Source organism: Ursus arctos, unplaced genomic scaffold (assembly GCF_023065955.2).
Source record: "Ursus arctos isolate Adak ecotype North America unplaced genomic scaffold, UrsArc2.0 scaffold_2, whole genome shotgun sequence".
NCBI lineage: Eukaryota > Metazoa > Chordata > Mammalia > Carnivora > Ursidae > Ursus > Ursus arctos.
Genome location: NW_026622874.1, coordinates 96,596,032 through 96,610,065, shown reverse-complemented (window position 1 = coordinate 96,610,065; position 14,034 = coordinate 96,596,032). Strand labels below are relative to the sequence as shown.

The window sequence follows — 14,034 nt, the reverse complement described above, 5'->3', positions numbered from 1 at the left end:
CTGTTTCGGTTCCAACTTCCAGTGGGTGGAAAGAGTCACTGTCCTTCCACGGCATCCCCGGGAAGCCTGTTACAAGTGCATCTTCCTGGGCCCGAGTCAGCGGGTGGTTTTGAGAGACGGTGCACTTGAGAAGGACCACCAAAGACACTATACTGGGTCTGTCCTGATCTTGGCCACACAGAAAGCTCTGGCTTCCTATGGAGCTCGCTTGCGGGCCAGATGGCTCACGGTCCAAGGTGGACACGAAGACTGTCGGTCGGCCCAGAACAAACGTGTGGTGCCTCACTCCATGAAAGTTCTGGTGAGTTCCACTTCTGGTCGTGGGATCTGTGTCGCCAGAGTGTTTCTTGGCAGGTGGCCTCGGGAACGCTGATCCCACGGAAGACGTTTGGCACCAGATTCCTGGCAACTTGTTGCCTCTGGTGCTCCCATAAATGGAAGTCATCGTGCATCACTCTTGAGATGCTCAAAACCACGCTGTCTGTTCGGCCAAATCGCATACTCCCTCAGCTGCCCCCGTGCGAATGGGAAATGCAATCCGTAAGTGGCTGATGTTTCATATGGGGTCCTTTCCAGCCTTGTCTCAGGTGGGGGAGGCCTCAGGAATTCCCCACCATGGAAAGTGCTAGAGAAAGAATACAGACAGTTATGAAGGGGCACAGCTGTGCTGTCTGGGGGCACGCTGGCTCCCCGTGGCCTGCGGACCCGCATCCGGACCCACACGCCTCGTTCTCCCACCTGGCCTCGGTGTTGGACCCCGGAGTCCCCGTCATCGCCCCCCTGTTTTTACAGAAAGATCGGGTCGGTTGCTGCTGGCCTTTTGATCAGCAGCCTTTGCCTCTGAAAGTTAGTGACCTTAAAACGACTTAAATTCCTCCCTGGTCTCGCCTCGAAATGGACATATCCAAAAAATCTGTCAGGGGACACAGGCAAATCTCTCTGCGTATGCAAATGCTCCCACTGGTTTCTGGGCCCTAAAAACTGATCAGGACTGAGTGGAACACCCACTCAGTTACTCTTACATAAACGAAACCGTCACTCCAGACTGCGGCTCCCGTGGATTGAGATGGAGAGAAACACCAGCCACAGGGACACTTGCCTTGTTGGGAGACACTGCGTGGCAGTCTGGTCTCTGGAGGTCGGTCTCCCACTTGGCTCCATGCTCTTACCTGACTCTGGGCCCCTGGGGCGACTTGAGCGTGTCTCACCTGAAGTTGTATCCAGTGGAGAGCTGGCCCCTCAGAGCCGCCTTCCCCCACCACGGCCCCCAGCGTGTTTCTGCTCGTTCTATCGGAAGGACCCACTGCCGACAGTTCTTACCTGCTGGAGAGGGCAGGTGTGAATCCGAGGAGTACAGAGACTTCTCCACCTGGCCAAATCCTGGGCTTTGGGGCTGTCCTCGTCCCACGGATGCTCACTGCTCTACGGGTCGGCCTCCCATCCCCCCAGCCTGTAGGACAGTGGCTGTTCTCCTCCCAGTGCACTGGGTGTCAGTTGGTTTCTTTCCCTGTTGGGGCTCACGGCAGATGCCAGGCTGAGTCCCCGGGAAGCAGATTCTGAGACAGGGTCCGGCACGGAGAATGTGTGCTGGGATCGGTGACCATGGAAGGGAGCGGACAGACTTGGGAGTCAGAAGGAGAAGTTGAGCTGGGACGCAGACCTGGCGACAACTACCACTGACCTCCCCGGGGAGCCCTGCGGCTACAGTGGACCTTTCGACTTGTCTCGATGTCCATATAGCTAAGCCCTTCAACTGGTGCTTGGACCAGATCCTGGACGGGCCGCCCCGGCGAGAGCCGCACCTCGGGCGAGGCAGCTCTGGGCCCTGAGGCAGTACTGGGAGGGTCTGAGTGCTGGTAGCCCTTCATTGAGGGGGATCTGGGGCACGGCCCAGTGTCCAACCCCCATGGGCTGGTGCGGAGGGGAGCAGGGTGTTCTCGACGTTATTCTGCACGAAGACGGCCGGAGATTTGCCTTTGCCTTTCGGAATACAGCACACATCACTGACTCGCACTGAACTTACTGTTGGCGAGAACCTCCACGCCCCATCTGGGGCTCGTCCGCTGGGTTTTGGGGCCTCAGGGCCGGACTCCACGTTTGCCCGGTCATGTTTCTTCTTGTTAGATTTGGCTCCTTGCTCCAGGCTGGGGAGATCTAGCTGGATCCCTCGTCCCTGCCAAGACGCAGGCCCCCCTGTGCGCCAGCTCCTGGTCTTCTGCGCTTCCCATCAGCAGCCTGCTGCCTCCAGCACCATCGGTGGCCTGGCCCGCTCCAGGCAGTGTGGCCCCACGTGGAGAGACCACCGTTTGTCAAGCCCTGGGTGCTTTTCAAGTCCGTCTGGCAGGTGTAGCCGAGCGGCTCAGGACTGGGCTTGAATCTGGGGTGTGCATTGGCTTGCTCGTTGGGGGGCCTGGGACGTGTTCCGCATGCCCTCGCCCCAGGCCTCGTTTCCTGATCTGTGACAGTGGAATAGCAGCGGTCCTTCCTGGCCAGGCCTGAGTGAGGCAGAAGGGGAGGTCCGACTCCCAGGCGGGGCTGAAGTGAGGGGGGGTGGAGCAGGGTGGCTCCAGGCCGCCCCAAGAGCCTTGCAGGGGCCGGAACTGTCATCCCAGTGGTCTCACACGCAGGGTGGGGGCTGTCCCTCCAGCTTCCTGGTTTGCGGGTGGGATGGCTCCCAGAAGGACTTGGGCCACAAAGCACCTGCCGGGCGATATTATACCTACTCCCTAACCGTCTGCTGTCCTTGTGGGCAAGGTGGGTACAGCATGGAGCGTGGAACTGAAGACCGAGCTTCAGGGTCTAAAAGGACCACTTGCTCAGTGTGTGACCTTGTCTCCCCTGGAGGTTCAGGCTCCTTCTCTTCTCTGTAAAGTGCCAACCTGAGAATTGTTGGGAAGATTACGTGAGATCATGTATGTGCAAGTTTCCTGGGGCTGCGACAACTAAGTCCCACGCGAGGTCAGCTTAAATGACAGAAAAGAATTTCCTCACGGTGCTGGAGGCTGGAAGTGCAAGACGGAGGTGTTGACAAGGGTGGTTTCTCCCAAGACCCCTCTGCTTGGCTCGCGGATGGCCGCCTTCTCCCTGCATCTTCACGCCGTCTTCCCTCGTACATATTTGCATTCATATTTGCAAATTTCCTCTTTTTATAAGGACATCAGTCACACTGGATTACAACCCACCCTAATGACCTCATTTTAACTTAACGCGCTCTTTAAAGACTTTTTTTCCTAGATTTTATTTATTGATTTTAGAGAGAGAGCGAGAGAGAGCGAGAGCATGAGCTGGAGGAGGGGCAGAGAGAGAGAGAGAGAATCCCCAGCAGACTGCCTGCTGAGCGTGGAGCCTTACTTGGGGCTCAACCTCACGACCCCGAGATCACGACCTGAGCTGAAACTGAGAGTCCAGTGCTTCACTGACCAAGCCACCCAGGCGCCCTAAGACTTCATCTTCAAACACAGTCACATTTTGAGTTACTGGGGGTTAGGGTTTCAACATATGAATTTGGGGGTAGGGACACATCTCAGCCCGTAACAGTACATGGGACTGCTTTGCCAACCCCCAAACAGGTCTTGGGGTCCTGGGCCCGACTCTGCTGGCAGGAGAGCGTCTTTGCATGGCCAGAAGCCAGGTGGGATGTCTCTGAACCAGAGCTGTTCTTTCTCTGCTGGGAAGGGGCGAGGACCTGCCTGGATCTATCTGGAGACCAGCTAAGCCCCATGGGCTCTGCTTCCAGGGCGTGGTTTCAGAGTCATCCAGATTGCCCATCCACGTGGCCATTGCCTTCAGGCTGCAAACCTGGGTTCTCACAGAGCTCCTTGCACCGAGCCAGCCCGCAGAACCCCTGGAACTGGCCTCTGGGGGTTGGGCAGGGTATGGCCAAGTAGTTAGAATGATCAGGGCTGGGTGGAGGGGGGCCTGAAACTCAACACCCTTAACCTTGAGAGGGGTGGTCCCAGCCATGCGGGGCAGAGCTTGCTGGGGCTCAGGGCCTGGCACCCAGCAGAGCCCAGGAAACGGTTTTTGGTGAGTGAGTGTAAGTGGATGAGAGAAATCCTGCCGGGACATAGGGCTTGGGGTCAGATCGGTACAACGTTATGAGGCCTGCCCCGAGTCCACCGTCCTTGGGAGCCTATGGCTTTCTAGTATGATTAGGGCTAAGATTGAGGGATGCAGAGAACCCTGTGGAGCATGAGGCAGGAGTCCTTTCCTGGCCAGGGGGTCAAGGAGGGCTTCCGGTAGGGGACAGAGCCCGAATGAAGACCCGTAGGGTAACAGTTGGCCAAATGGAAGATGGTGGGACGGCATGCCAGGGAGGACAGTGTGACAATGTGAGTGGCAAGATGGAGTGTGGTAGGAGGTGGTACCAGGGAGGTGGGTGGGAGCTGTGGGGGATGGGGAAGGGAGGTGACAGGGACAAGACAGATTTGGGGTTTAGGGAGTGCCCTCTGGTGGCATGTAGAGGACACTGCAGGGAGACAGGGCTGGAGGCTGGGAGACCAGCAGGCACCAAGGCCGTCCAAGTGCAAGATCAAGATGGAGTGGGAGAGGGGTGGAAGAGGTGGACTTGTCTGGTGTGGGGACTAAGTGGCCATGGGGAGTGAGGGAGGGGAAGGTGGAGTCTGCGGCAATTTGCCGCTGGGGGTTCTGGGTCAAGGGACCAGGAGTTTAGGGATGCTGGTCGCCAAGATGGACCCAGTTGGGTCTAGAGAGTGATGCGCGCTCATTATCGGACAGATTGAAATGGTATGTCTTGAAGTGTCCCATGGGCTATGATGATGTGTGACCACCGTCCAGATAAGTAGGGCCTATATTTTGGGGTGAGGTGACTCAGCATGAAGGGGGAGCAGAGCATGGGACAGGGGAAAGGCGGCAGACTGGGTGATCCTCCCGGGAAGAGAGGACACCGTCAGAGCTTGGTTTGGGCTCAGAGCTTAGGGTCCTGGGGATGGCGGGAAAGTGTGAGTGAGATCAAGTCCCAAGGCAAAGTTCAGATAGGAGAACTGGGGGGCTTGGGGGTGGGTGCTTGGGGTGGGACCAGGGCTATGGGGAGGAGAAGCTGCCATATTGGCATCTCCCTGGGTTAGTTATATTCAGAGGTGGGCATGGGCCGGGGGTATCCTGAAGAACCTCCATTCCATTGTGCCATGATTTCCTGAAGCCACTTAGCACTTGTTGTCCCAAAGGACCCTAAATTAAGAATTCGGAGCTCGGCCAAGTCATGGAGCCAAACACTTAGCGTGGTGAAGGAGCGGCCTCTGGGTCTGATGGAGTAGGGCCAAGTCAGTGGCTCTACCCCATCAGGGAGTGGACCTCATCTCATAAGGAAAGGGACCTGGACGGGAGCCCGTCTGTCCCCAAGGCTGAGAGCAAGTTTCCCATCCTGGACCCTCCATGAGAAATCAGCTGTGGAGGGGGAGGGGAGGTATGGAAGAGACATTTGCTGCCCAAAGATAATGCCAGCCCCTTCCCATCCTGATGAAGGCTACTGAGGGCACCCTCACTGCCCGGCTGTTCGAGGACCAGCCCTGCCACTCCTGAATTCTATGTTCTTGGGCCAGTCCTTCCAGAAGGGTCTTAAAAGGGACATGTGCCTCCTGCCAAGCCAGTCTCTGGGTGGAGTTATTCTGTAGTCTATACAGCTCTGTATGTACCCACCATGGGCAGGGGTGGGGTTGGGTGGCACTGTGATGCCACCCACAAATGGGAGACACGTTCAGGACATGGGGACCCTAAGAGGGACCCCACACTGGAGCAGAGTGCCTGACACCAAGATTCTCTGGAACCGTGGTGCCTGGAGATGAACGGGGTTTTGAATTCCATCTGAGAAGGCCTGGATCCCTTTCCCCTTGTCTCTGCCTGCCTTCTTCGTTGTTTTTGGCCAGGTTTTGATTTTGGGAAGCCATTTATAGCCCATTAAAAGATCAAATGTCTGCAGATGATGAATCGAGGCATTTGAAAATGTTTTGCAATTCACAGCTCGTTTCCCTATAGAAAACCCTGACCTGGCGTGATTTGGAGACGGCTGGACAGTCTGTCCGTTCCAGACTGCCAGGGGCGGATGTCGGGATGGAGCATTGTCCTTGGGTTGGTTCATCCCCGAGAGAGTCGTGCTCAGTGCCTGAGATGGCACCGATGCTCCCTGGTACAGATAAATGAAGGGCCCAGACCGCCGCCATCTTGCACAATTTCCAGACCCATCTGGCAGAGGCAAGAGTGGAGGTTTGTACTGGGGAGGTGGGACCCTGCTGGTTGTCTGGGCTGGAAGGCTGGATGCCCTTCCTCGCTCAGCCTCAAGTCCGAGCTACGGGCAGTGAGGTTTAACTGCCCACTACTCCTCCCAGCTGCAAAATGGGAAGGTCAGTCCCTAGGCTTTTATGGACACTGTGGGGTTCCGGTAGCCAGCCCGTCAGTGATACCTTGGCTTAGGTGGTGAGGGCCGCGTGACTTATACACCACTAACCTGGATCTGCTCACGTAGCCCTCGCGATAACCTTGAAGGTAAGACTTTTTATTTCACTGGGGCTCAGAGAGGGGACATCACTTTACTCAAGTCACAGAGCAGGTTGGTGGCAGAGCCAGGTTTTAAACTAGGTCTCCCGGTGCCTTTGGGAGAGGGATGGACTTTCAATTACTTCAGTGCTCTCTTTAACTGTGCAGATGTTGGTAGTAGAGATTTGCCTAGAAAATTGTCCAGATTTTGAATAATCTTGATGCAAGATCACACATAACATGTATGTATAATTTTAAATCTCTTGGAACTCTTCTCTTGCATCTTTTGTTTCTCATTAAGAATTGTTATAAGTTCGATTTGATCTTTTAAAAATCTGTTTTGTTCATTCGCTTTGTATTTTTATTTATTGATTTATTTTGTTGATTCACTTTTTAAAGTAAATCTACGCCATGCATTTCTGCTCGAGTCTTTGTTGATTCTTTTCTTCTCCTTCCCCTTTCCAGGGTTTTCTAATTACTGTGTTTTCTGTTGCTACCTTCTTGCTTTTCTAGCACTTTGTTGGATTAATAAAATTTTCTTTATTTTTTTTCTTTCATAGTTTGTCAGTTTTGTGTCCTCTTTCTATCCTTGCTAGTATTTATCTTCAAATTGAAAGATATATTTAATTGTGTATTTTTCTGCTATACCTATACCTGTCGCAAAGCACCCATGTCCTTTCCTTAAACAAGACAAAACCCCCAGCAACTTTTGGTTCCTTCTGTCCCTCTTCTGGCTCTCTTCCATACTGAGATCACTTTGGATTTTAGAGCTAGGCTGTTATTAAATCGCATTACTCTTTCTTTGCTCATAACTGCTTCTCATATTTAATATATTTCTTCCGCATCCTTCATTTATTTTGCTGGAGTACACCCTGCAGTGATTCTTTCCAAAAGGTGACTGGTAAGCTTTCCGAGTTCCAAGTCCCAAAATGTCTTTATTTTGACTTTGCCTTTGAAGGAGAGCTTGCCTGGGTGTGGAATTCTGGGTGCTTGAAATTTCCCCTCGGAAATTCGAAACCATTGTGTTTCTTGATGAATATGGTGCTGCTGACGAGAACTCTAATTTCAGTTTATTGTAGGTAATCTGTGTTACTTTCCTTTCTACAGCATTTGGTATTTTTGTCTCCATCCTGAGGGCTCTGACATTTCAGCACGACATGTCTGTTTGTGGTCATCTGGCTTAGCACTCAGGGAGCTCTTTTGGATTAAGAAATCATGTCTTTCTCCAACTCTCTTTATTCTTTCTTCAAGTACGTACTTTCCTTGGCTCTCTCTGATCCCCGATTCCAGAGCTACTGATAGACATATGTCGGCATGTGGTCTGTCCTCTGGGTCTCTCACCTCCCCCTCCCCCCCCCCCATTTCCCACCTCCTTTTCCCCCTGTAGTGCATCCTTGGAAAGTTCATGGCTCGGATTTCCCGCTCATCCACTTACTCTCTAGCTGTGTCCATTCTGATTTTTCAGCCCATCTATTGCGCTTTTGGTTTTTACAGTCATATGTTTCATTTCCAAGAGCTCTCATTTTTTCCATTTCATAATATTTTTTTACAAGGGCACGATTCTCTTATCTCTTTGAGGATGCTAATTATGTTTTAAAAAGTTGTCTTCATCGGTTTGCTTTATTGTCTTTTCCTGAGGTGTGATTCATCGTCTCTTGAGTTGCTGCCTTTCTTTCATGGTGTTGGCCTTTTTTTTTCTTGAATGCTTTGAAAATTCTTGGTATTTGGGGATTTCCACTGGCTCGTCTCTGCTTTATTATTTATTGCTGCTTTGCCTCTCGGAGAGTTGGTAGTATAGGTGAAGGGTAGAGAAGGAGTGTGCAAGAATTCGGTTATATAGGGGCACCTGGGTGCCTCAGTCGCTTCAGCTTCCGACTCTTGGTTTTGGCTCAGGTCGTGATCTCAGGGTCCTGGGATTGAGCCCTGTGTCAGGCTCCATGCTCAGCGGGGAGTCTGCTTCTCTGCTTGGCTGTCCCTCTCCCTCTGCCCCTCCCCCTGCTCTCTCTCTGTCTCTCAAATATCTTTTTAAAAAATTGAGTTGTATAAACTTGAGAGGATCTCAGCTTCTCCTGGGGGTCATCAGCTTTTGAGGCGCCCTCTCCAACCACACCTGCCACAAGGCACGTGAATCTAATGTCTGATTCTTGACACCAGCAGGGGTAGGGATCCGGCCCCTACCTGACTGACTCCTTGTACTATGGTCCTCTGACAGTCACCTCTGGGTCCCTCCCCTATCCCATTAGCCACACCAGCTGCTCCCGAGTTGCGCCCCCATTTACCGCCAGTCTGGAATCTTCCCTGCGTGTTTCGGGTTGGGCTTTCCTCTTTCTAGCTTAGTGCCACCCACTCTCGGTCTCTCAAGCGTTCCTCAGAATTTCTGGCCCACCGCTCCTTGTTTTCCAGTGCTGTTAGGGACTGCTTTTTATCTTTCTTTATTTACATTTTCTACTTTATTGAGTTATGAGTGGCAAATTAAAAAAGTGTATATTTACGTTGTATGATATGCTTTTTCCCCCCAAAGGTATACAACGCGATGACTCACTATCTATGTACATTGTGAAATGATTACTACAGATTGTCAACACATTCACCACCTCAGATACTTAGCACTGTTTGTTTGTTTTGTGGTGAGAACACTCAAGATCTACACTCTTAGCAAATTTCAAGCATGCAATATGGAATTATTATCGTCCTCACCACGTGATTATATATACACTATACCGATAATATAATAATATACATACGTACAGATCTAATCTGTATATTAGATCCCCAGAACTTGTTCATCTTATAACTGGACATTTGTATTCTTTGACCAGCCTCTCCCCGTCCCTCACACTCCCCAGCCCCTGGCAATCCCTGTTCTACTCTCTGGTTCTATGAGTTGGATGGTTTCAGATTCCACGTACAAATGAGATCACATATGGTATTTGTCTTTCTGTGTCTGGCTTATTTACTTAGCGTAATGTCCCCCAGGCTCATCCACGTTGTTGCAAATGGTAGGATTTCCATCTTTTTTTTATGGCTGAATAATATTCCATTGTGTGTGCGTGTGTGCGTGTGTGTGTGTGTGTGTGTGTGTGTATTTTCTACGTTTTCTTCGTCCATTCATTCATGGATGGACACTTTAGTTGTTTCCATCTTGGCTGTTGTGAATAATTTTGCAATGAACATGGGCGTGCAGATATCTCTTCTAGATACTGATATTATTTCCTTTGGATATATACCCAGAAGTGAGATTCCTGGGTCATATGGTAGCTCCATTTTTAATTTCTTCAAGAACCTACCGTAATGGCTGTACCAACATCCATTACCACCAACAGTGTACCAGAGTTCCTTTTTCTCCACACCTTTGCCAACGTTTGTCGTCTCATGTCCTTTTGATAATGGCCGTCCTAACGAACGCGAGGCGAACTCTCATTTTGATTTTCATTTTCCTGGTGGTCAGTGATGTCGAGCACCTCCTCATATACTTTTGGCCATCTGTATGTCTTCTTTAGAAAAATGCCCATTCAGGTCCTTTGGCCATTTTAAAATCAGATGATTTGTTTTTTGGCTATTGAGTTTTATGAGTTCCTTGTATGTTTCAGATATTAACCCCTTATAAGATGCCTGGTTTACAAAAATCCTAAAGCTCCCGCAAGGGCATTTTTGTCCATGGATGGCTGCCAAATTATCATTACTGAAGGGAGATATGAGTGGGGGACCTCCTGTCCCACCATCTTGCTGATGTCGCAACAAGGACTTATTTTTAGATTTAAATTTCTAGGATGGGGGGATGGGAGGGGAAGGTGGGAGTGTGGGCTTGTCTGCCATTGGATCCAATCACAATATTGTTTGCATATATCCCCCCCGCCACGTCCCAGCTCAGACTTCTGCACCTCTCACACTGCACCAGAGGAATTTTTCTAAACTCAGAACCATCTAGGCATTCCTCTGGTCAGAGTCCTTCAGGGGCTCCCCACTGACTTCATAATAAGACCCACATCTAGCCTGCCAGGTACCTTGTCGCTGCCTTCCTCCTGGCTCCTCCCCTTCCACCTGGCTCCTCCCCTTCTTCCTGGCTCCTCCCCTTCAGCCTGGCTCCTCCCCTTCCTCCAGCCTTTGGGCCACGTGTGATTGCACTTGCTGTGGGCTGACTCTTACCTTTCGGTACCCAGTTGGTGGGTCTTTCTCGGGACCTGGGGTCGGTGCCCCACTCTGTTCCCATAGCTCCCCGTGTGCATCCTTTGATTGTGCCTATGGCCCCGTGTTCCTGTGGGTTGTAATCATGTCCTTCTTAGTCTTCCTCACCAGAGTGGGATTTCCCGGTGGGCAGAGGTTTATTCCCAGTGTTTGGTGACTGAAACAATGGATGCCAGGGCCTGGTGGCCACGGGGTGCAGGTACTTTACCTTCACCTTAGTCCTGGACTGAGAGTCTCAGTGGACCCCTTACCCAGGAGAACGAGCACCCCCCCCCCCCAGCAGGCTTATGGAGGGACCCCTCCTTGGCCAGCACGGCCTTTTGACCCACAGTCAGCACCTCAGGAATAGAAGGGCTGACATGACTGTTGCTTTCCCCACAGGCACTGGTGCCATCACACGGTGACGCGGACGGTGTCCTGCCAGGTGCAGAACGGCTCAGAGACAGTGGTCCAGCGTGTGTACCAGAGCTGCCGGTGGCCCGGGCCCTGTGCCAACCTCGTGAGGTAAAGGCTGTGGGGCGGGCCAGCTCTGCCCTTCCTTTCTGTTCCCTTGGGTGAATCCAACCCCAGCACAAGCTGCCGGGGAGGGGGGTTGACGGTCGGAAACAAGAGCTAAGTGTGCCTTTATGGAGCACCTTTTGTGTACAGAACATGGGGATTATGTGCGGGCAAGATGAAAGGGACATGCTTCCCACCCTGAAGGAACTTCACAATCCGGTGAGCATTTGATGAGCAGAAGAGCACCATAGAACGGAAGCGGGGTGAGGAAGGGCCAGGTGAGGCCGCTCTCTGCCCTGCCCCTCACAGCCCCGCCCCTCACAGCCCCGCCCCTCACAGCCCCTCTCGGCCCCGCCCCTCTCGACCCCGCCCGTCAAACTACGCCCACCGCCCCGCCCCCTCAAGCCCCACCTCTCACCAGCCCCAACCCACAGCCCTCAGGCCCCTCCTCAGCATTCACAGGGAGAGATCTGAATTCTTGGCCCAGCGTTCAGGGTCTCTGAGACCCCACGTCCCCTGCCACCTAGTCCTCTATCCCTCTAGTCCCTGCTCCAGCTCCAGCCTCCTTTACCCCCTCTCCTCCACACCTGTGCAGCCCTGGGTTTCTGCCTCAAAGACCCTTCTCTCTCTCTGCCTGGGACCACCCCTCTCAAATTCCAAATCCCTTCCCAAATGAACAAACAAAAACCAGAAACAGACTCATAAATAGAAGAAACTAGTGGTTGGCAGAGGGGAGTGGGGGACAGGCGAAATAGGTGACGGGGAGTAAGGGGTGCAAACTTCCCGCCACACAACAAATAAGTCACGGGGTGAAAAGTACAGCAGAGACAGTATGGCCAATAATATTGTAATAACTTTGTATGGTGGCAGATGGTGACTACACTTATCAGAGGGAGCACTTTGTCACGTATGTAATTGTCAAATCACTCTGCTGTAACACCGGAAACGGATATTATATGTCAGCTATACTTCGATTAAAACAAAAAAAAACTTGCACAACAACATCCATTCATGTTTGACCGAATATCTGGGTATTCTGGCCTAGCCAAGTTGACACAGAAATTAACCATCACAGGGTCATCATAAATTGGCTATGTTTTCGTCGCTAAGGGTGGAGAGTGAGCCCCAGAGTCCAGGCCCGTGCTGGCACAGTGCTGCCCCCTACAGGGCTCAGCGTGCAGCCAGCGGCCAGAATCCGCTTGGGACCGGTGAATGGGGCAGAGATTCTGGTCCTGGGCCACGGGCTGCCCAGCCAGTCAGGGGGAGGAGTGGCTGGCAGAGTTGGTGTCTGGTGAGGCCCACATGGCAGAGGGTAGGGGCAGCTCTGTGGGGGGTCTCTTTCATGAAGGCACCAATCCCATCTGTGAGGGCTCCACCCTTCCGCTCGTGACTTAAGCACCTCCCAGAGGCCCGCCTCCTAATGCCCTCCTTTCAACATATGAATGGGGGGGGATAAAAACATTGAGTCCATAGCAATCTCTAAGGTTGATATCTCTTATAACCATAGTACAATTCTCTAAGCCAGGAAATTAATAATAATATAATACTATAAACTAAGTGTAGACCTTATTCACATTTTGCTGACTGTCCCATAATACCCTCTTTCTATCCACCCCCCCCACCATTTTGCATTTAAATTGTCATGTCTCTGTGGTCTCCCCCCATCTGGGGCAGTTTCTCAGTCTTTGTCTTTCACAACCTTGATGCTTTTAAGTGAACCGGCCAGTTCTTTTGTAGGTGTTCCTCTGTCTGGGTTGGTCTGATGTTTCCTCGGTTTGCCTGAGATAGTGCGTTTTTGGCAGGGGGACTGTCACAGTGACGCTGTGTCCTTCTCGGGGCATCCTGTTGAGGGGTACATCACATCGATGCATCCCCTTCCTGCTGATGTTGTGGTCGGTCACTTGGTTGAGGCAGCGGCTGACAGATTGGCTCACTGCCAAGGAGTTAGACTTCCCTTTGTCATTGACAAGTATCTTGCGGAGACGAATTCTGAGTCTATGCAAATATCCTATTTCTCATCCTCTTTCCAGCCCCTAATGTTAGTGTTCGTGGATGATTCTGCTTACAATAATTATTATTGTGATGCTTGTCGAATGGTGATTTTCTATTTTCATAATTTTAAGAAATTTTCATAATTATAAAAGATTTATATATTTATTTTAGAGAGAGAGAGAGAGAGCAGGAGTGGGAGGGACAGAGGGAGAGGGAGAGAACCTCAAGCGGACTCCGTACTGAGCATGGAGCCTGACTCGAGGCTCGATCTCCTGACCCTGAGATCATGACCTGAGCTGAAACCAAGAGTCTGACGTTTAACCGACTGCACCACCCATGCGCCCCTAGTTTTCATGTTTCAATAGTAGAGGTTCTCAACTGGGGGCCATGCTGTACACAGTGTGTTTATAATTACTCCTTCAGTAAGGGGAATGGCTAAGTACATGGGTATGTCCATTTTACATTTTAAGAGAAAAGTCTTGCTTTTAACTGCTGTGCTGGAAAGATGGCCAGTGGATCCATAAATGAAGAAAAATATGCTGCCCCTGCTTTCTTTTCAGCAGAAGTCACAGAGACTCCCCCCTCTTCCTTCCCCTGCATCCCAGGAGCTGAATTCCCAGGCCTTCCTGCCTCTCTCATCAGCAGGAAGCCTCCCATGACCAGGTCGCCACGTGCTGATCCTAGGACCATCTTTTTCTTCTTCTTTTTTTTTTAATTATGATATGTTAGTCACCATGCAGTACATCACTAGTTCTTCTTTTTTTTTTCCCAAAGATTTTATTTATTTATTTGACACAGAGAGAGAGACAGCCAGCGAGAGAGGGAACACAGGCAGGGGGAGTGGGAGAGGAAGAAGCAGGCTCCTAG

At 51.5% G+C, this 14,034-nt stretch overlaps 1 protein-coding gene across 3 annotated transcripts in view; it reads left to right on the top strand.

Moving 5' to 3' along the window:
- The window catches only part of COL26A1 (collagen type XXVI alpha 1 chain), a 144,352-nt gene that overhangs the window by 30,478 nt on the left and 99,840 nt on the right, over positions 1-14,034 (top strand). For all 3 annotated transcript variants that reach the window (XM_044390203.3, XM_026515528.4, XM_048224809.1), the window contains exon 2: positions 11,059-11,181. In XM_044390203.3, coding sequence (XP_044246138.2) covers positions 11,059-11,181 — 123 coding nt within the window. The remainder of the gene's footprint in view (positions 1-11,058; positions 11,182-14,034) is intronic.